Source organism: Mus caroli, unplaced genomic scaffold (assembly GCF_978045245.1).
Source record: "Mus caroli unplaced genomic scaffold, Mus_caroli_1 scaffold_11, whole genome shotgun sequence".
Classification (NCBI taxonomy): Eukaryota; Metazoa; Chordata; class Mammalia; order Rodentia; family Muridae; genus Mus; species Mus caroli.
In genome coordinates this window covers 106,058,637-106,081,200 of record NW_028227266.1, presented here as the reverse complement: position 1 = coordinate 106,081,200, position 22,564 = coordinate 106,058,637, and the positions used below count along the sequence as shown (strand labels likewise).

The window sequence follows — 22,564 nt, the reverse complement described above, 5'->3', positions numbered from 1 at the left end:
TGGCAGGTGAAGGACAAGGGCAGGGCTGTTAATAGCCCTTCCAGAATGCCAGGCACGGGGGGGAGGGGTGGGTGGGTGGGGTCCTCATAAATAGGTTGGAATCAAGTGTGGTGGCATATACCTGTGGTGTCAACACTTGGGAGGGTGAAGAAGGAAAATCCTGAGTTTGAAGCCAGCCTGGGCTTCATCTTATAAAACAAGCAAAAAGGGCTGAAAAAATGAATTCTAGTATTCCAGTGGTGTCTTTTTATAAAGACAATGAAGTAGTTCCTGTGGGGGTCACAGTCTCCAATCCCTGTAGAATTGGGAGCCAGATGGGACCTGGGAGAAGCTGAGTTGGAAACTTGTCGAAGAGAAAGTGTGGCAGGGCTTGTTAAGGTCACACACACAGAATTAGATTTCATTACGGCATTTTCTTTTTCTTTTTTTTTTTAAGGTTTATTTATATATTATATGTAAGTACACTGTAGCTGTCTTCAGACACATCAGAAGAGGGCATCAGATCTCATTACAGATGGTTGTGAGCCACCATGTGGTTGCTGGGATTTGAGCTCAGAACCTTTGAAAGAGCAGTCAGTGCTCTTAACCGCTGAGCCATCTCTCCAGCCCCTCATTACGGCATTTTCAAACGTACTTTGTCTTTATTGCTTCTCCTTGTCCCTCCTTTCCTACATTCTCCTCTTCCTCCTCCATCCCCAGGAGCCCCCTTTCGGCGTCCATGTCACGTGTGTTCACATGTATTACCCTCAGAAACCTCTTCTGTCCCTTCTGCCCGCTCCCATGGCCCCCTTTCTAATTTTTGGGCTTTTGTTTATCTGTAGCCTCCTCTGTGAGAATATGGGCTCCCTACAGGGAAAACGGTATGAGTCAAAAGCTTTATTTTCCTATAACATTGTTCAGTCCTTTTGCACCGGTGCTTGGCTCTAGGCATGCACCTGTCTCCTCTGCAGTGAGAAGTGTTTCAGCTTCCTGTCTGCCCTGGCCTGAGGCAGGATGAGACCTCTCCTGTGGGTGAGGAGGTGTTGGAGGGAGTATCCAGTCCTTGGCACTCCTGTCTGACCTCCTGCATAGAAAAGAGCTGGAATCTAAGGACATAAAGGGTCTGGCTAGCTTGTGTGCCAGGCAGGTACAACGAGCTACATCCTCTTTATAGGAGAATCCATATTAAATATGTCCATTTGTACCTTCCTATATCTTTATCAAAATTACTGTGGAAGGTCTTGCTATAATGTTTGACTTGACTTTCGTGGGAGGTTAATACCAATTCCCTTTTGGAGTTTGGTCTCTTGTAAAAAACAGGAATGTGTACCTGGTTTGTTTCTTTGCCAAAACTTCCAGGAAGCTCAGAATTAAAATCTGTCTTTGTTTATACTTACAAACTTAAATGGGTTTCTGGTAATTTTTTAATTTCATTTTATAGACAATTAGAGGGCTTTTGTTTGTTTGTTTTATTTTATCTTTCCTCCCCTTGGCTTCTTTCAGGATGCTGAAATCTTGTGGTCAGTGGGCAAGGTATTTGGAGATAATGGGGTTTGGAGTGCTTCATGGGTAACTGGAAAAAAGAGACTCCGGGCTTGTGCCTGTGGAGTTGTGTGTTAGCAAGACACCTAGAGCGTCATCTTCTTGACTGTTCCTGTCTCGATGATGGGAAAGATTAAAAGTCAGCCCACTTCCCCTGGAACAAGCGGGTGTTCCACCCTGAGCCAGAGAGCTGCCGTGCCTGGGTGACAGGTGAACTGGCTGGGGCATGTGGAGGTTGTGGATTTGTTAGCAGGGGTGTCCAAGGAAACTGCCTGTCCAGACAGATAGTCAGGATGCCTTCTCTGTGTGAGAGAGATGGAGACAGTGTGCTCACTTTGATCTGAGAGAAGTCCAGATCCAGAGTAAGTTGAATCCAGGGACACAGGATGTGAGGGTGTGTGTGTGCCTGCAGATAAGTGGCCCTTGTTGGGCTACAGGAGACTGGGAAAGAACATTTAGGACTGGTTTCCAAGGCTGTGTTTTTTGTTGCTGACATCTCAGCTTTGTGCGGTGATAACCCTGGGAAGACAGAACACATTTCCAGGCCATGGGTAATGGAAGGGTAACAGTTGTCCTGCAATGGAGATAGGACCTCAGTGGGAAAAGACATCTCAATGGAACTTTATCTAGGCTCTGTCTGTCTTGGGCAAGCCTGTCATAGGTTGAGTTGTGGCGGGAAGACCACCATTCTTTTTTGAAAACCTCCTTGTGGCCAATTCTCTGCCAGTCACTTTGGAGAAATTGATTGGAAGAAGTAGTGGACTGATGGGTGAATATCGCTCTGGGAGTTTAACGTCAACAAAGTAGAGACTGGAGATGCACGCATTCCCAAACGTGCAGCTCCCACCGGCATCCTGTACTTTCTGTTCGCCTTGCGTATACCTCCACACGTGCACTTTGGCATGTATGCGCACATATTTCTACACGTGTGTATTTATCTCCATGTGCTTGTACACCTATTCACACATTTACTTAGTGTTCAGTCTCCTGAGTCTTGTGCAAGCTGTGGCTTTCCAACTTGTGGTCGCCCCTCCCTCTCACTTCCCCTTTGATGCTCTCTCAAAACTCAGTTCTCCTCTTGCAGTCTCCACAGTGAGACTGGAGGCCCCAGGGCAGTGACTTCATCTTCCTGAGTCTCCCTCTCCTTAATCTGCAGATGGAGGCTAATGGTTCCCACCCCGATTGCCTCACAGGGTGGCACCAAGCATTCCCATGAGATAAAGGAAGGCAGAGTGCTTTCTAAATTGCAAGTTGTTTTGCAAACAAACAGATGCTGCTGTTGTGTTCTTAGCCCTGGAACTGAAGAACCAATCCACCCTGACTTAAGCTTTATTTGGGTGGGAGAGGGCAGAATTCTGAGGTGCTGTGAGGGGGTGGAGTTAGCTTTTCTGAGGCCTAGTTCCACCTGGGGATGCCAGAAGGGCACCAGTAAGTCCTTGGCTTGCTAGGGTCTGGCCATCTGGCTGCCAGTGCTGAGAGCAGGGGAGACAATTTAGCAAAGGTGGGGGAGGGGAGAAAGCAAGGTGGAAACCATTGCCTCTAAGGTGTAGGCCAGAAAAGTTGCAAACTCAGTGCTTTGCTGGACTTCAGTGGGGTCCAGACTTCAACGGCAGCCAAGAGCCCCCATTCCTCAGAAGGAAGCCAAGTAGTACATGTATGCGTGTGCACGGAGGTCCTTCTATGTGTAGCTGTTTGCACCTGTTGGGTATCACCTGCAGTGGTGGAGCTGCCCAGGTGTGTCATGCCTGACCCTCCAGCTGTGATGGACCCCTGGGGAACCCAGGAGACATAGGACTGATGTGAAGCAAGGTTATTGTGTTCCTCCCACAGCTGTGACTGGGCACACTGTTGCCCATTCTGAATAGACCTGAGTGGGCTCAGGGGTGTGGCTACGAGGTTTTCCCTCCATGGGTGGTGCTGTGGCAGTGGCTACAACAGGTACTTTGCAAGTAGGCCCTGACCAAAGGCTCCCTTTGTTTCTAAGACTTACAGTCTTACAGTTTTACACTGTGGAGACGGAGGCCCAGAGAGACAAGGACATACTAAGGATAGAGACGGGGCTTCTGTTCCTGGGCCTACGCTCATTCTCATGTTTGGGAGCACCCCCCTGCCTTTTTTTCCCCCCAAGACAGAGTTTCTCTGTGTAGCCCTGTTTGTCCTGGAACTTACTCTGTAGACCAGGGTGACCTTGAACTTGAAATCTGCCTGCCTCTGCCTTCCGAGTGCTGGGACAATAGGTGTGTGCCACCACTGCCTGGCTTGGGGACACCTTTTAAGAAGAATCATGTAGAATCACGCACCTGCATGAATAAAGTCAACTTGTGGTGGGGACTTGAGTAAGCTCTCATGGGTCCCTGGAAGAGGAAGTAGACGCTAGTTTGCCAGGGAGAATGGAGAAGGGATGTACAGAAAGTTTAGCCAGGATGTCACACCCGACCTCTTGTTCTTATCTTGTTCTCATAACGCATCACATCGTGAGAGTCTCCTTCTTTCATAGATGTAGTCACCTAATTTGCAAGTAATATCAGAGACAGGGTGGGGCTCTGCGGCAGGCTCTGTGCCCCAGGACTGGCAACCAGAGGTGATCAAACAGATGGACCCTGCTCTGTGGGCTCACTGGAAAGCTCAACCAACTCTGCGTTTTGAGAAGTTCCATTTTGTGCGAAGGGGCTAAACTCTAATTCTAGGAAGAAAACCATAAAATCCACTTGAGCAAACATCCTATGGCAACCCACCCTTAGCAACAGCCAGTCAAGCTACAACAGCAGAGTCAAGGTATATATAGATAACCTAAGACATGCTGCAGAAAATAGATAACCTACCCATCCTGTTTGTCAGGTGGTTTTCCCACTATGTTTAGTTCTTACAGATTACACCAGAAATGCAGTTTTTTTGTTGTTGGTGGTGTTTTGGGTTTTGGTTTTGGTTTTTTTGAGGCAGGGTTTCTCTGTATAGCCCTGGCTGTCTCCGTAGACCAGGCTGGCCTTGAACTCAGAAATCCACCTGCCTCTGCCTCCCAAGTGCTGGGATTAAAGGCATGTGCCACCACTGCCCAGCCTAGAAATGCAGTTTTGATATATTAACTTGCTGATCCATATGGAAATTCCCTAAGCTTGATGTAGCTACAATAAATAACCTGCACTCCAGACTTGAGGCTCTCACTTCTGATCCGCTGTGATGGTGACTGTGAGTCCTTGCTCACGAGCTCGCAATAAAGACCCTATGTGTTTGCATTGGAATTGGCTCCATTGTAGTCTTTGGGGGGGGGGGTTCCCTGTGAGTTGGGTATAACATCTTGGTGTAGTGGCCAGGAACCCAAGATTCCCTGGACTCCTAACTGAAGGGTCGGAAGGCCGACTGGTGAGGAAACATCTCATTGTTGATCTTTGTGTCAGTGCCTTGTCTGTCAGATTTGTGTCTGTATGCCTTGGCTGTCCAGTTTTTCTTGATTATTCATGGTAGGAGACTACTAAAGAGGATGTGGAACCCCGATATAACAGACATACTGGAAGGTTGTAGCCACGGGGGCTTGAATGACAGTTCAGAGCCTGGCATAGGGGACGGAGTACCCCTGGTGTTAATTTCTGGGATGAACAGAGGAAAAACATGGAGCCCTGCTACATGGCTCATGGCCACCCATCATCCAGTCTTCATTTTCTCCTCCATACAAGCAGAGGGATCTGCTGGTTAGCCTTTACAAGCCCCTGTGGCTTTTGAGTGTGGCATTTTACTATTCTGTGACTGAGACAGACAAAATGAGAAAGACTGTTTCCCCACCCCAATCGACTTGGTCTTTGGGCATTTTAAGGAGGACAAGGTCCATGGACACAATTTGTCAATGAAGGTTAGAAAAAGGAAGATGAGTGGCTAGAGAGATGGCTTAGTGGTTAAGAGCACTGACTGCTCTTTCAAAGGTCCTGAGTTCAATTCCCAGCAACTACATGGTAGCTCACAGCCATCTGTAATGGGATTTGGTGCCCTCTTCTGGTGTGTCTAAAGACAGCTACAGTGCACCCATATAAATAAAATAAATACATCTTTTAGAAAGAAAGAAAGGAAGGAAGGAAGGAAGGAAGGAAGGAAGGAAGGAAGGAAGGAAGGAAGAGGGAAGATGGAGACTTTTTGTAAATCTGAATGGCTTGCTTATAACATAGATGGCCCCCGGAGGGTACCTGCCAACTAGATATAATCTAGGAAGTCCACAGAGAGGTCTTTGCACATTGGACAGACCACCCTGACCAAGTGCCCTGTATTGTGGTCTGGGAGGGCTTTGTTACTAACCCTCCACCTTGGGTTAAGCTTAGTTACTAACCCTCCACCTTCGGTTAAATCCTTCTTACCAGCAGGACCTGGATCCACTGTATTGGCCATGACAGAATGCTCTCAGTGACAGTGGCCACTCCTTCCCCTGTTTTATAGGGTGGAACAGACGAAGATCTCATTTCCCCCCTCCCTATCAACCCCCTTCCCAGCCAGTAAGGACCCTACCATAAAAGAAGGATCTGGAGAACTGTCATGTGATCAGGGACCAGTTACTTCCCTTTTTAGTGCTTCAGTTTCTTATCTTAAAAAAAAATAACGATAATTATGTCCTCTTTGCCTAATATTTGTATCATGTTCAGAACAAAGCCAGGCGCACTGGAAGCACGGTATCTGTGTATATTTGTTTAAGGAGTGATCAAAGGGACAAGCTAATTGTAGGCTGTGAGCATTTCAGCAGAGGAGGTAGAAAGGACTCTGACGCAGGAGCTTTCTGGGGAGCTGGGAATGTGTTCCATCTTGATGGGGGTGTGGCTCCCAGGGTGTGTGGGATTGTCTAAACTCATTGAACCAGACCCGTGAGACCTGTACACCTTAGTGACTGTAAATTATACTCAATAAATAAACAAACTACATGGGCAGAAAGAGAAAGAATAAAGGGCAAAAGGAAACTGTTGGAGTCCTTTCTAGGAAAGATGGTCTGGAGGGGTCATGGAAGGAGGTAACTTTAAGGGGAATCTTGGAGGAGGGGGAGGATATGGGGAGGAGGAGAGGAGGAAGAGGGAGGAGGAGGGAGAAGGATGGAGGAGGAGGCGGACGCTCTAGCTATGGGGAAAGACAATGAGGAAACGTAGGTTTTATGAGATTTGGAGGCTGACAATGTAGCTCCAGGTGGTAGGGCTCTTGACCCCTGACACTTCATAAACCAGGTGTGGTGGCGCATGCTTATAATCCCAACTCTCAAGAGGCCGAGGCAGGAGAGTGAGGACTTCAAGGTCATTCTTGGCTATAGCATAAGTTCAAAACCAGCCTGGGCTCTATGAGACCTTAGCTCAAAAAACCCCCCAGAAATAACAAACAAACAAACAAACAAACAGATTTGTGGGGCTAGAGAGGTGTTTCAGTGAGCAAGTAAACACTTCCTGGGCGAGCATGGGCACCTAAGTTGGGTAACTACGGGGCTCACATAGAAGGTGGAAGTGGCAGAGTTTGTCTGCAATCCCAGCACTGGGTGTGGCTCAGATGGCAGATCCTAGGGACTCATTGGCCAGCCAATGGCTGAACCAGGGAACACCAGGTTCAGTGAGAGACCCTGTCTCCAAATAAATAGACAGACAGACAGACAGATAATAGATAGGTAGGTAGATAGATAGATAGATAGGAAGATAGGGCTGGAAAGATGGCAGCTCACAACTGTCTGGAATTCCACAGCTGCAGGGGATTTGAAACCTTCTTCTAGCTTCCATGGGTACTGGGCCCACATTTGGTGCACACATACATGTGTGCAAGCAAACACTTGTATGCATAAAATAAAAAGTAATTTTTTTTTGTTTTTTTTTTGTTTTTTTGAGACAGGATTTCTCTGTGTAGCCCCGGCTGTCCTGGAACTCACTCTGTAGACCAGGCTGGCCTCAAACTCAGAAATCTGCCTGCCTCTGCCTCCCGAGTGCTGGGATTAAAGGCGTGTACCACCACGCCTGGCGTATTTTTTTTTTTTAAATGATGGAGAGGAATAGAGAAAGACACCCATTGTTGACTTGTGGGCTTCACATGTTCACGAACAGGCATGTGCACCCACACATCCACATCCATTTACATACAGCACACACATACAGGTTTGAGGCTATGCCGTGGGACAAGTCAAGGTGACAGAAGAGACAGTCTAGGAGACTTCTTGGCAGCAGGGCCTGAGTGGGTCTATGTTCAGGGCTCTGACCCTTGTGGTCTCACCTGTAGAGAGAGCAAAGGAAGCATCCATTGATTTTCTGGGAACAGCACTGTCCCACGCCTGTGCCTACTCTCAGGGCCTTGGTACTAAAGGACTAGTTAGTCTACTTGGGAAGTAGGGTAGGGCCACCACAGCTTCGTCCCAGAGCTGCCCGCCCCGCAGCACTCCCCTCCCTCCTCTGTGTCAGCACAGCTCTGAGCCTCTGTGAATCCTCTGTGCTACCCTCTCCCCTCCCCCATCTCTCTCCTCCTTCAGCCTCTGCCATGTTTCCTTCAAGGACAAGCCAGGGAAGCCCAGTTCACCTGCCTAGCTTTTGCTCTGCACCTGGCTGCTAAAATGGAGGGAGGGGCTGCTGTTGAGAAATAGCAAGTGCAGCCTTCCAGGCCTGGACAAATGATTTAGGGCCCAGGGATGCAGATCATGAGGTGGGTGAAGAAGACATGTTTGGGTGTGGGGACAGGGAAGTGGGGCATTTTCTTACCTAGAGGGCCTGTGGAAAAGAGATCTGTGTCTACAGATGGAGATGAGAAAGGGCAGCTGACCCTCCTGGATGCATTTCAGCTGTGAGCTTGGGGTTTCTGAGAAGAAAAAGGGAGGACTTAGGTGGGAATGGATGTCAGAGGAAGGCAGAGGGAGGAGGGGTCTAGAGCCAGTTTGGGAGGCCTGACCAGAGACACATCAGCTTGGGGAGGAGGGATGTGAGGAGCAAGAGGCAGAGGAGAGGGAAGGTTGGAAGGTAGATCACACCCCCACTCTGGTCTGAGATTAAGGCCATTAGCGCTGACAGCAGGAAGCAGGTGCTCCAGCGGGGACCCCATGTTCCTTGGCCCACAGCAGTCCCAGGCATACCTGCCCTAGCCAGAGTAACAGTATATGGATCTCAGCACTGACAGAGGGGCATAGTAAACCCTGCCTGCCTGTGTGTCTGTACAGGCACCGCCTGTGTTCCCCGGGCTGGAGCAGATTGGAGGAACAGCCAAAGGGCAGAAGGAACATCTACATTCCTCTCCCTTCCCTGGGACATAGCCCTATCTTTATCTGAAGAGCTTGGTCCCATAGCTGTCTTAATTGGGCCCTGTATAAGCCGGGCGGTGGTGGCACACGCCTTTAATCCCAGCACTTGGGAGGCAGACGCAGGCAGATTTCTGAGTTCGAGGCCAGCCTGGTCTACAAAGTGAGTTCCAGGACAGCCAGGGCTATACAGAGAAACCCTGTCTCGAAAAACCAAAAAAAAAAAAAAAAAAAAAAAAAAAGGGCTGGCTCCCCCCCCCCCCCCCCATCTTGTATGGGGAAAACTGAGTCTGGTATATCCTGGGTTCCTACAGGTGCTAAGCAGGGCAGAGATGATCAGATCGTGGATGCATAGCCTTCCTCAAATAAGAAATAAAATATAGCTGGTCCTCGAATGGGCCAGCCTGCTGAGGGTGGCTTGTCACTATTGTCCCCATTCTGGGCAGTCTCCCCTCTCATGCTGACTTCTTTCATAACCCCCCAACCCCCTCCCCCCAATCCCCTCCCCCCAACCCCCTCCCCCCAATCCCCTCCCCCCAACCCCCTGCCCCCAACCCCCTCCCCCCAATCCCCTCCCCCCAATCCCCTCCCCCCAACCCCCTCCATGGCTCTCACTCCTGGGCTTTGCTCATTTCCTATGGCAGCCTTAGGGAAGGCAGCCATAGCCCAAGGCTGTTAACCCGAGTGAGATTCCTGACACCCGCCTACCTCATGCACTTTACTGAGGTGAGGGTGTGAGGGTGACTCTGTTATTACTCCATTTTACTGGGTTGTGGGCTGTGGCTTGGAGTTGTACATACTTTCTTAAGGTCACAGGAAGTCACTGAAGGAATTCAACCCCAAACCTACACCAAACTCCACCAAGCTGTTATTTTCCTCAATTAAGGTCCTCCCTGGCCTGAGTTTCAAGCTCTGTGTTAGATCCTGGGGTCTGTAGGCCTGGGATGAGGGTGAGGTCATCTTGAGGTGGATCCATCTCTCTGGCATTGTCCCTTCCTTTCTACAGAGGTCTCAGGGATGCTGCGGAGTTCTGTTGAAAGCTGGAGGTCATGGCCAAACAACTAATTTTATTTTATTTATTTATTTAATTAAGAGAGAGAGAGAGAGAGAGAGAGACTGAGTGTAGGACAGCTTGCAGGATTTGGTTCTCTCCTTCTACCTTGTAGGTTCCAGGGATCAAATTTAGGTCACCAGGCAGGGCAGCAGGAACCTTTTACCCACCGAACCGTCTCACCAGCTCCAAGCAACTTCTTTTAGAAGTTCTTTTCTTGGGAGTGACGGTTTTATTTCTGCCCCCACTCCTGGAGAATGTGATGTCTTAATTACCTTTGCTCCTGCAGGAGTACAGCTGAGTCTCCCTCCGCCGCTCAGGGCCAGGTCCCAGAGGAAAGACTTACGGACACAGGCCCCACCACCTCTTCAGGCAGCCTCTGTATGGGTTCCAACAACTTCTCTGTATTCTGGGCTTCTCCTTTTTCCTTTCTTTACCACTCCCACTTTCCCACAGAGAGACATTACGAGAAACAAGGAGTCACCAAGGGCCTGGCATATGCAGATCCCAATCAGCCTGGATAACTGGGTAACCTGTCATCAAGGATAAAAATGAGGCTCAAAAGATATGTGGTTCCTGGCCTGGCACCCCAATGACGCATGTGATTCGCCACAAACCTTGCGCAAGCTCCACTTCATTTCTTTCCCCTGAAAAGAGAAATGGGGACTTTTCTGACCTCTGACCCCCTAGCCTGTTACCCATCTTCCAGGGCCATCTAGACTTACTGGCTAAGCTGCTTGTGCCCAGGGCTGACCCCCCTCAAGTCCAAAGGCTCACTGGACCATAAGGCAGGAAAAACAGGATTTGAATTTTCACTTTGCTCCTCATAGTCTGGTATTTGGGCAGGTCGAGGGTCTCTTCGAGCAAAGTGAGGGGAGCAAGTGTGTGCCTGACGCCCTTGATGCCTCCCTTCACAGCTGCTGTATGACAGCCCCAAGGCCCGGCAGGAGGTGGACCACCACTGGCAGGCGTCGGGTGGCCCCCACATCGTGCGCATCCTGGACGTGTATGAGAATATGCACCACGGCAAGCGCTGTCTCCTCATCGTCATGGAATGGTAGGCGGGCAGGCGGGCGCCCTGCCTCTGAACCCCTACTGGTGGTGTCCTTTTGCCCTGGGATCACTGCTATCCAGGGAGTTCCTTCTTCAGACAGCAGCCCTGACCATCACTTCAGCCCTAGAGGAGTAGACAGTCACCGGGCTTGCATCCGTATAGCTGGCCACCAGGACTTCTCCACCAGGGCAGGAAAAATAACTACCACAGCTCTCTGTTTCCTTCCTGAACGGGACTTCCACTCTGCAAGGAATTATCAGAAAAAGCCACCAAGCCCTGACTGTGTGGGCAGGGAACTTTGGGGAAGAGTGGGATACACACAGCCCTTCGCCTTTCTCTTTTCTATTAGATGCTGTTGATGAGTCCTGTGGCCAGGAGTCATTAGCCTTCTCCACCTTGGGCTTCTGCCACCAGCCCTGGGGTTCAACCTTAGCCTTCCTCAGACCCTATGCCCCCTGTCTGGGTTCTTTTTGTCTGCCTTTCAAGTTTCTTCTTCCTCCGTAGGTTAGCTAGCTGTTCAGATTTGGGGCTCAGTCTTGGCTCTGCCACCCACCAGCTGTGGGACTGTGGGCACCCACTAATCTCTCTGAATCTCAGTTAACTCGCATGTTAAGTGTGGAGGAAGGTTGTAATGAGGCACTCACCCCGAGCATGCCTCTGCTCCAAGCTCTCCCTGTATATCACACAGCCAATCTTCATGACGAGTTGGAGGTTGGTGTTAATATTCTCCTTTAACAAAAGAGGTAGTGGAGGGAAGGAAGCAGACCAGGGTTATGTAGCAATGTACACGAAGGGTGGATGGAGCCCAGAGCGTAGCCCACAGGGAGCACTCAGAGAGCAGTGGGGCCTTGAAGATGTCAACTGACGTCTCATTGTGCATCTGGGGAAATACCCTTCGATGGGGGGTGGGGGGGCCGGTGTTCAAGGTCTCAGAGCCGGCACCACGGGGGAGCATAGGAGTTTCTGGGCAAGGATCCAGGCTCCCCACCTTTTCTTAGTTCTGAAAGTTCAAATCAACCCACTCAAGCTGACAGCCATCTGCCACGTTCTTCACGGCACAGGGACCCAGGCCTCTGATCTAGGGCAGAGTGAGTGAGTTGGGGATACTCAGCCCGGCCCCCTTTCTGCTTGTCTTGCAGCATGGAGGGTGGTGAGCTGTTCAGCAGGATTCAGGAGCGCGGTGACCAGGCTTTCACTGAGAGAGGTTAGTGTGGACCCTGGGACAGTAGGGAATTAGGGCGGAAAGGCCACGCTGGAGTTGCTGTGACATACTAGCCAAGGCCTGCCCCTCACTGCACCTCAAGATTCACTTAACTCCAAAGAGGGAGATGGAATGTCACATCCCCTCAAGGGGGTTTGGTTTTTGAATCTGTGACATTGAAGATGGACCCTCTGTGGTCTTGAGACGGGGAACTCAAGCTCTTGGCGCTGACCCACTGTGGAACTGATATGAGGCAGTGTAAGGCCCGAGGGAAGAACCCTCAGGACATCCTTGGAAGAAACTGGAATGTCTGGACGGGGATCTAGGATAGAAGACCTGAGTTGCAGGACTGCCATCTAGTGCTGGCCTGCAGAGACCATGCTTAAGAGAGATTAGAGGCTGGGTCCCCCTCAGGTCACCTGACTTGTAACTGACACTCCTCTAACTCCTCTATCTGTGCCTGCAGAGGCTGCAGAGATAATGCGGGACATTGGCACTGCCATCCAGTTCTTGCACAGTCGGAACATTGCCCACCGAGATGTCAAGGTGAGCTGACCAAACTCAGCCTGGGAGGGGGGCAAGGAAGGAGGAGGAAGGAGTTACTCAGCCGCAGCCCCTGCTGCCCTCCCCTCGTACTCCCCCTGCCCCCCTCACTCCCTGAATTGAAGCTAACTTCCTTGCCTCAGCTTCTCAGCTAAGACTGCTCTTCTCTCCTCCCATAGCACAACACACTCATTCTGCTCTCGCCAGATGGACGTCCTTGTTTTCTTCAAACACTGGGCAATCCCAATAGTAATGAGAGTAACTGCCTACTTCCAGCCAGTGGGCCCCGACAAGCATCTCTTAATTCTCACCTGGCACGGTGGGATAGGGGCCATTTACCCATTTCATAGACAAGCAAACTGAGGCTCTTGGAGAAACTGTCTTGCCTTAGGCTGTGAAGTTGCTGCTTTGGGTTCCCTTCATTTGTTCACTTGCTCAGTAAGAAGTTTTATAACTATCTATCTCTGTGCCAGACCTTAGAGAGGGGCTGCCTTATACCATCAGGTCGTCTGTGCAGTTAGAGATATAATTTAAACAAATTTGACCACCAGACAACAGCATTTAAATAGAACAAAACCATTTGCTGGCTATTGGAGGAATGAACCTAGGCAGACCTAGGGCTGAGCCTGCTTGCCTTCCTGGTGGATGAATTTGAAAGATTCTGCTCCAAAATTTCTTTCCTGGGAAAGCTGGGGTTTCCTAGGCAGCCCTACGTTCATATAACCATATGCATGCACACACATAAGCATTTGTGTGTGCACCACTATTAGCACAGAATCTGTTTGTTCCTCCTCGCCTTTATGCACGAGGCTTACTTCCTCTTAAGCCCAGGCGGAGGAGAGCAGAGAGACGAGCTGACATGCTCCTCTGGCTGAGGGCTACCAGCCCGTGCAGTTACCCTTTGATTCAGGGTACACACGCAGCCAAGGCAGACCCACCCTCTAAATCCGTGCTTTATTTTAGCCCCTGAGTTCTCTTCTTCCTATGGGAAGAGAAGCCGTCTTTGAGCAGAGTATGCTAAACAGATTCTCTATTTATTCCCATCCAAGGTCGGATCGTCTCAAACAGAACCTACAAAACAGCTCCCACTGCATCCAAACTGGAGCACTATTCTTCCACCCAAGTTTTGCTTGGGCATCCTGGTCCTGCTCTTTGGCATGGACCTAGATCCTACCTGTTCACTGAAAGCCAGCTTTTAGGGCTGCCTCCTCCCTGGAACCCTGCTGTCTATCCCCATCTGCCAGCCCCATCTGTGCTTTGCAGCAAGGAAGATTTCTTCTGTGTAGCTCCTGGGGTCTGAGTTGGGGGCACGTGCTTCCCTGAACAGCCTCAAGTGGGCCTGGTCTGCTGACTTTGTGGGCTTGGTGATATTGGCTCATGAGCATCTGCTTTCTACTCCAGCATCTTTCTGGCTTTTCATGGTATTCACCCCAACTCAGGGACAGAAGTTTCTGCCCAGGGGCTTTCTATGGCACCTGATCATTCATGGTCTTGTCTGAGCACCTGCCTCACTTTTCTCTCTGTGGATGAAGGTATCAGTTCCATGTTGTTAGTGATCGAGCTCCAGAGCTTTCCATAAAACAGAGCTGGCTTATCATATATAGGGATGGAGGCAGGGAATCTGGAGGAGGGGACTCTGTCCATTCCTGGTACCTTCCTCTATACCAATGCTTTCTTTCTCTTCTGGATACAGCCTGAAAACCTACTCTATACATCCAAGGAGAAGGATGCTGTACTTAAACTCACCGATTTTGGCTTTGCCAAGGAAACCACCCAAAATGCCCTCCAGACACCCTGTTACACTCCCTATTATGTGGGTGAGTCTTTTGCATGTGGCTTGTATCCCATTGCTGTAGAATGCTACAGGATGGTTAGCCAGAGGGTTGTGGAAACCAAAGAGTTAAAGCCTGGTGAAGAGGGAGGAGGGAGCAGAGGGAGGAGGGAGCACTCTTGTCTTCATGGAGGCGGGTGATGGGGGGGGGGGGCCCGGAGGCTGCAAAAATATTCTTCCAAACTTCAGCTTCTGCTTTTGAAAATAGATCCAGGAAAATTCTGGCTGTGGCCTGTGAGCTGAATGACGTCACAGCAGCTCTAAATATATACGTGATAAAAGGCTGCCATCAGCTCGGGACGGAGCCCAGCTTCGGTTGTTTTTCTCCGGTTTTCATCTTCATATTCAGAAAGTGGGCAGGCCTTTTCTCCTACATTAGAGGGATGCAGGGTACTAGTAGCTGCCTTGTGGGAAAGGGTCCCTTGAGCCAGGAATTAGGTGGGGCTAGGGGCATCCACATACTTAATGATGCCTGGGAAAGCTCCTGGCAGGCTCCAGTACATCCTAAGGCCCCTGTAACAAGTGTCCCTGCTTTGAGAGTTGGGCAATGACTGACACTTTTGTCCCTTTTGGGAGAGCAATTAAGGGGTACAAAGCTTCAGAAATGGTCCCCCCCCCCCTGTTTATCTGAGAGTATTCTGCAATACTTTCATGATAAGTCCGGCCTGCTGAGCTCAATGCACTGACTGGAAGACTAAGGCCAATGGGTGGGTATCCAAGCTGACTGGAACACAGAACCCTGTGATCCAGGCTGTGCGTTCAGGGAGACACAACGCTGAGAGACAAAACACAGAACACGGTTGGCAGACTGTGATCCTCTTCAATGGCGAGCCCTCTCCAAACTTGGGGCTGGCCTTCTCCCTTCCTCTCTCTTACCAAGTTGAGACTGGCAGAGGGGCTGGAAGTAGCTAGGGGTTTGTCTGAAAGCAGCTTTTTTTTTTTTTCTTTCTGGTAGCTGTCTCTCCTCCCCCAACTTCACACACATGCTGCCTTCCCAGAAGGTGCCAGACACTAGTCTGCTCTGCCCTATCTCCCAGCCTGGGTACCTGTTCCTCACCTTACCCAGGCTTAAGATTTCTTCCTAGTCCCCAAGACCCTTGGGGCTAAGAGATTTCCTATGCCCTCTGCTTTGGTAGCTCCTGAGGTCCTGGGTCCAGAGAAGTATGACAAGTCGTGTGATATGTGGTCCCTGGGCGTCATCATGTACATCCTGTGAGTACCACTCCCCACCCCCACCCCCACCCCCGCAACCCTGCCTCAACCTTCTGCTTCTACCTTTCCATGAGCTATTTCAGCTTCTCACTCCCTGTGTCCCTAGGGAGGGACTTTTTTTATGCGTCATCCCTTGGCCAGATTGTCTTTTGTTTCCTGTGTTGTTAGACACAGGCCTTGAAACTGCCTGCGGGCTTCCTCATGTCAAGGCTGATGGCATTCCTGGGATATGTTCAAGAGTCCACAGGGCTGGTATTATTGCTGTGGTGTCAGGAAGCCTATCTCCCTAGTGAAAAGGAGAAAATGGGTCTGTCTGACCCTTGTGTGCTCAACCCTTGTACCAAACGACCGACCTCTTTTCTTTGCCAGTTTGTGTGGATTCCCACCCTTCTACTCCAACACTGGCCAGGCCATCTCTCCAGGAATGAAAAGAAGGATTCGCTTGGGCCAGTATGGCTTCCCTAACCCTGAATGGTTTGATGTCTCTGAGGATGGTGAGTAAGCTTCTCTACTCAACCTGGCCCCTTCAACCTTCATTCTGGGAGATATCATTTTTGGTTGTTTTATAAAATGGCGGTGGAAGGGGGTGGTGGACCCTGCCAAGGTGTCTCCCTGAACAATCAAGCTATGTGGGGAAGGGGCAGGGGTGGAGAGAGAGAGAGAGAGAGAGAGAGAGAGGATGGAGAGAGAGAAGCCAAACAGAGCAAGGTACATACCTGGCAGGTAGCTATTGCTGGGTAAATGTTGGGTGGAGCCTAGAGGAAATGCTAACCCCTTTGGCAGCCAAACTGACTTGTGTTCAAATCCTAGCTATTCAAACCTAGCCAAGTCATCTGAACCTTTCTTTTTTTTTTTTTTTTTTTTTTTTGGTTTTTCGAGACAGGGTTTCTCTGTGTAGCCCTGGCTGTCCTGGCACTCACTTTGTAGACCAGGCTGGCCTTGAACTCAGAAATCTGCCTGCCTCTGCCTCCCAAGTGCTGGGATTAAAGGCGTGCGCCACCACGCCCGGCCATCTGAACCTTTCAAAGTCTCAGTATCTATATCTGTCAAGTGGGTTCAACATTTGTCTCCCCAGCCAGGAGGCAGAGAGGCAGGAGGATATCTCTGTGAGTTCAAGGCCTTCCTGCTCCACAGAGCTAGTTCTAGGACAGCCAAGGATACACAAAGAAACCCCGTCTTGAAAAACAAGCAAACAAACAAACAAACAACATAAGACCCCATAAATATCGCCTTCCCAGGACCCCTTCCTTGTTTTGTTCATATTTTCCCTCCCAGGTAGCTCAAACAATTCGGCCTTGTATTATCTATTGTTGCTTAACAAATTATCACTGAGGACTTAGTGACCTTCAACGAGAAACACCTGTTAGCTCACCACTTCTAATCATGAATAATGTAGGTGCACGGATAGTCCTGTCTGACAGAGCTTGTGACTCATATGGGGGAGTTGAGGGACTGCAACTCACTGACTCCTCTTTTCTGGGTCCCCAAGCCAAGGAGCTCATCCGCCTGCTCCTGAAGACAGATCCCACAGAGAGGCTAACGATCATGCAGTTTATGAACCATCCTTGGATCAATGTGAGCGTGGTCTTGGCCTGGAGTAGGGCTGGCAGGATGGAAGGGGATAGTCCTGGAGGCCTGGGTGCAGGGCTGGGCTGGGACCTTGTACAATGATGTATGGTAACACCCCCACCTGTGTCCTGGCTTTGCCGCTGTCCCAATCTAGCTCCTTCACCTCTCTGAGCCACCATTTCCCCACCTGAGAATGGGAGCAGGGTATGTGGTGGAGGTAGCCTATGCTGTTCCACACAGTTCTAGGCAGTAATCCGTGGGCTTGTGATTCCTTCTAGCAATCCATGGTGGTCCCACAGACCCCACTCTACACAGCCCGAGTGCTCCAGGAAGACAAAGATCACTGGGATGACGTCAAGGCGAGTAGATTCTGTCTCAGTCTCTATACATTCCAGGATGGCATCTTTAGATCTAGAGTGTAGCTCCTCCCCTGTACCTGGAGGATGTCAGTGACTGCCCCAGTGATCCAGCCAAGGAATACCACTGGGCACTTGGCTGCTGAACTTTCCCATTTAGGTTAATGCTTGTGGGTCAATCTTTAGTGAGGGAACTTTAGACTAGGGACTCAATGAAAGGATCTGGGGCCCAAGCATTGGTTGTAAACACTCTTATGACCGATAGCATTCAAGAGAGGAACCATCGTTGTTTCAGACATAGTGAGGGTCAGGTGGATCCCTATGAAATAGCATGGAAGAGCGATTGGGTTTCAAGCTGCAGACCCTTGGAGATCCAGAGAAGTGCCACTGTCTTCAGGCCTCGAGGTTCTATACAAATGTCACTGGTTCAGTTCTCTGTCCAAGTAGCCTTGATGATCCAGGGACACATCCCTTTTCTTTTGTCATTATGAATAAACTCAGTGTCCAACACACACACACACACACACACGTTGTAGAGAGGATTATGTGCCCAGGGCCAAGCACATACTGGGTACTGGAGCAGTGCACACTGATGCTCCTGTTAGTTCTATTATTATTAAGGGGCTTCCTAGGCATGGGAGTGATGGCTTTTAAGGTCCATCCATACTGACCTTTTCTTTCTGTTATGCTAATGGTATGCAGGAAGAGATGACCAGTGCCCTGGCCACTATGCGGGTAGACTATGACCAGGTGAAGATCAAGGACCTGAAGACCTCTAACAACCGGCTCCTCAACAAGAGGAGGAAAAAGCAGGCAGGCAGCTCCTCAGCCTCACAAGGATGCAACAACCAGTAACTCATGGTGCCTTGGAGAAGCCAGGCTGACAGACTGTAATGTCCTGAGGCTCTGGCCAGGAGAGGGCTGGAGTCGTTCTTATAACAAAAGGATAATTTTGTTGTCTTATGTGTCACATTGAACTTGGGGATAAAGAGCTTGGCCCAAGAATCCCAGCCTAAATCTCAGGCTCTAGCAAGCTGCAGGCCCTCAGGGATGGGAGCCCTCTGCTACAGCTGGAGCAACTTTGCACACCAGCTTGACTGAGGCCACAGCTCTGTTCTGCCTCAGGACACAGCCTTACTTCTAGGCCACTGGGTGTTGTGGCGGATCTACCCTTTTTCTTTAAAGGATGTATCCTGCTGTGTGGGCAGATGGGTCTGGCCTTGAGGAAGGTATTGGGCCATTGGTTGCTATGGTGACCAGAGGCCATGTTGCTGTCTGAGAATACTGAACACAGGAGGAAGGAGGGACAATCAAGGGTCTACCTTCTTGGGGAGGTCTGTCTCTCTCACACTGGATGTCCCCCCCCCCCCCCCCCCCCGCTTTCTCCTCTGGTCTGCTAGAGGCTGCAGAGTCCTGATTGCTTGCTTTCCTGGTTGGTCCAGCCCTGCCTTACTGTAGCAAGAGCCCATGTAACACTCAGAGAGCCACTAGAGTCCCTGGGCCGAGCATCCTCTCCATTCCCCCCTGATCCAAAAGGTAACTTCTCATCTCAACTGAAGGTGTGGATATGTATGTTGGGGGTGGGTATCCTTAACCTTTTTCCAGTTTGGAAACCTCACTGTGACAAAAGCCCCCACCTCTTCCTGCTCACCAGATCTCAGGTAGGAAAGCCCGTCTCTGCTGACCGCACGGGCAACCTTGGGACTTACTTTTGTGAAAGGTCGCGCTTGGCTCCCTGTTTGTTATCTAGGTACTCAGGATCAGACCTGGCTGGTGAAGGGCTGCTGAGCCGTGCTTACAAGGTCTGGTCCTGGCTTTTGCAGAGTTGGAGTAGAGAGGGTTTTCCTTGGCTGATCCCAGTCTTAGCCAGCTCTGCCCTGTCCTGCCCAGGGCAGCATCCAGGTGCTGAGTGGTTGATTGGTGACCTGACAAGTGCCCGGCATCCAGCCTACTTCCTAGATCCTAGATCCTGGCCCTTCTCACTGGCTGGGAAACCTTAGATCTTATCCATTACAATGCTGCTGGGTTTTATATTCTGATATCAATAAACACATTTTTAACATTTTTCAATGATTCCTGGGTTTCATTTTGTCTACCTAGTTGGTCAAAGTCCTCAAAGGACAACCCTACAACCCCTGCTGGTGACTTTAGCCTGCCGGGAGAGGGTGCCTCTGGCTTGGTAAACACGCTAGGCAGACTCCAACACCTCTGTCTCATTCATTGTAGAAAGGTCAGAAGGACCGAGAGATGGCAGCTGCCGCATGCCTCCAGCTCTGTGCCGCCCCTGGGCACTGTGTGTGTGACACCCACCCCCGGCCCTGTGTGTGCCAGCGTCTGCCCACAGTGGCCACCCCCAGCTGCGTGCCAGCCTGCTGAAGGGCGGGCAGAGCGCCTGCTGCAGTGCCGAGCTATTTTCAGAAGCTGCCAGGTTTCATTTGGCAGTGTGAATATCGGCGAGGGGAGGGGTAGTATGCTAGAAGACTATCTTTTCATTACTCCAGCAAGAGAGCACCCTCACCCCCTTGGGAGCCCCGAGGGCAGCCTCAAGGGGCCCTCACTGTGCCATTTCTCCTCCCAGCTTCCATCCTGAAACCTCCCAGTTTTCCAAGAGCTCATCTGACTCAAGCAGACCTTGCTCCTCCTCACCTGCCCCTCTTCCCTCAGGGCACGGGGTAGGGGGTGGCGGTGGGGGCAGGGCACATCGAAGTTCAGAGGCAAGCACTCCAGAGAGATTCTGCTGCTTCCTAGCTTGGTGACCTTGGACATGTCCCTCAGCTTTTCTGACTGAATACTGCAGATGAAGGTGCCTACCTCGTAGTGGTGGGGGATCAGAGTAGGTGTCATTTGTGCAATACTTAAAAAAACAAAAGATTTATTTATTTTATGTATATGTGTTGAGTACACTGTAGATGTTTACAGACATACCAGAAGAGGGCATCAGATCTCATTACAAATGGTTGGGAGCCACCATGTGGTTGCTGGGAATTGAACTCAGGACCTCTGGAAGAGCAGCCAGTGCTTTTAATCACTGAGCCATCTCCAGCCCTGTGCAGTGTTTTTAAGAGAGTGCCTGGGTATAAGGCACAAGCCTAGCCCGCTTTAGCTACTTTGGCATTCCAATCCATTTAGGTGGGGAGAACCTAGCGTGGTCTGAGGATGAGGGAAGTCCGGTTCAGGCCCACTTCTACCTCTGGGACTGTGCATTTGGAAAACCAGATCTTTGATACTGTGGAATTTCACTTCCAAGAACTTGCTCTTCAGTGTAGCAACATGTGGGCTTTGGGGGCCTTTATTGCAGCTCTGGACTTCAGAGGAGGGCAGTTAGTGACTTTGAGGGTCTCCAAGTACGTACGGTTCAGGTCAGCATTCCTAGTGTGCTCTCTAAGACTGGGCATGCAGGGAGACACAAATAGCACATAAGGTCTAGACGGGTTCTCTCACTTTGGCTGTCGAGTTCCCACTATGCCCAAGTTTTGTGTTAGGTACAGAGTAGGTGTCAGTAACAGCTTCAGGCGGGGGTTCTCACCTCAAGGAGTTTACATTCATGGGAGAGAGGGCAGAGGGTGGCTAAGAGGGACTGGACATCCACTGCGTATCAAGCACTCCCCTGAAAGTACTACACTACACAAATGTATATAATTGAATCCTGGCCTTCATGTGGTCCAGGAAGAAAATTCATGGGCGGTTTAAATCAAAGAGAGTTTAGGGGACAGGAAGGGTTTCTGATAGATTCAGGGTTTAAGAGCAGAATAGCTGGGACCAGATACTGCCTGCCAGCTCCATCTGTTTCTCCTTGGGACTGGCCTTGATTCTCTGCTGTACCCACTTTTTCCACAGGTAAGACCATCACTGTAGTAGTTTTGGAATGGGTGTTACAGATCTAGTGACTTCCTGTTGGGCCTGAGGGAGGATTGTTTAGTCAGTCACACTTGGCCAGCCATGCTTGCCCTCTTTTGTGGCTCTTAGAGAAGAGGTACTATAGGGCCAGTTAAGTCAAAGAAGACGAGGAAGCTTATTCCTCTATCTCCTCTGTCTCTTTGGCCACTTCCACGATCCCATGAAAACATCTGACTCAGTGATAAACCCAACTCAGTGCTTGACCCTCTGACTTCTGGCATTAGAAGAAGTTCCCACAAGCCAGGACCGGGAGATTGGAAACCAGGGTCTCAGTGTAGCTACCTGTGAAATGGACAATGGAAAACCACAATCTGATGGTAGGTATTAGATGAGCTAAGACATGAACCAGCCATATAGTCTCACGAGCTAATCAAAACACAGGCGTTTATTATACATAGTTCACGTGGTGGCTTCTTTAGGAGCTTTTAGTGATGAGGTGTGTATGTGACAGAGAGATATGGCATGTGTATGTGTGTGAGAGAGGTGCATCTGTGTGTGATAGATCTTTTTCTCTTTCTGTGTGTGTGTGTGTGAAAGAGAGAGACATGCATGTGTATGTGATCTCTCTCTCTCTCTCTCTCTCTCTCTCTCTCTCTCTCTCTCTCTCTCTCTCTCTCTCTGCAGGAGCTGGGGAGTGGGGGGAGCTCTGACTCTGTCCTCAGAACCTGAGGCTGGCTGGCTTCCAGCAGGCTGGCTCATTGCTATTCTATACCAGCTCCTCTCCGCCCTCGCCCTCGCCTCAGCCCCTCCACTGCAGCGTCAGAACTGAGCCTCCAAATGCAGCTTGCTTCAGCCTCTGCAGGGGTCTCAATGTTTTCTGGCCTCTTGAAATTGCCTCTGGAAGGCACGAGGGTGCAGTGGGAACTGTGTAGCTGTCCCTAGACATGGTTGTCTTAGCTTGAGCCTCTGTAGCTCTCGTGGATTCTCACAGCAGCCTTCCAGCCCAGAAGTATAAAATTCCTCCGTTTGTCCCTTTGAGTAGCCGGCCTGCTCACACGTTGGAATCAAAATCAGCAGGCAGGAAGCCCACCTCATATCCAATATGTAGGATGGGGTCTACACTTAACTGGACCTGAACTTAGCCCTTGGTCAAGACTGTACTCGTTTTTG

The 22,564-nt window shown here is 50.2% G+C and overlaps 1 protein-coding gene across 2 annotated transcripts in view; it reads left to right on the top strand.

Moving 5' to 3' along the window:
* The window catches only part of Mapkapk3 (MAPK activated protein kinase 3), a 35,106-nt gene extending 15,476 nt beyond the window's left edge, over positions 1-19,630 (top strand). For both annotated transcript variants that reach the window (XM_021171595.3, XM_021171596.3), the window contains exons 3-11: positions 10,709-10,848; positions 11,985-12,049; positions 12,513-12,592; positions 14,283-14,406; positions 15,557-15,632; positions 16,002-16,126; positions 17,122-17,207; positions 17,480-17,560; positions 18,260-19,630. In XM_021171595.3, the coding sequence (XP_021027254.1) occupies positions 10,709-10,848; positions 11,985-12,049; positions 12,513-12,592; positions 14,283-14,406; positions 15,557-15,632; positions 16,002-16,126; positions 17,122-17,207; positions 17,480-17,560; positions 18,260-18,412 (930 nt within the window). In that variant the 3' untranslated portion in view covers positions 18,413-19,630. The remainder of the gene's footprint in view (positions 1-10,708; positions 10,849-11,984; positions 12,050-12,512; positions 12,593-14,282; positions 14,407-15,556; positions 15,633-16,001; positions 16,127-17,121; positions 17,208-17,479; positions 17,561-18,259) is intronic.
* Positions 19,631-22,564: the final 2,934 nt, after the last annotated feature.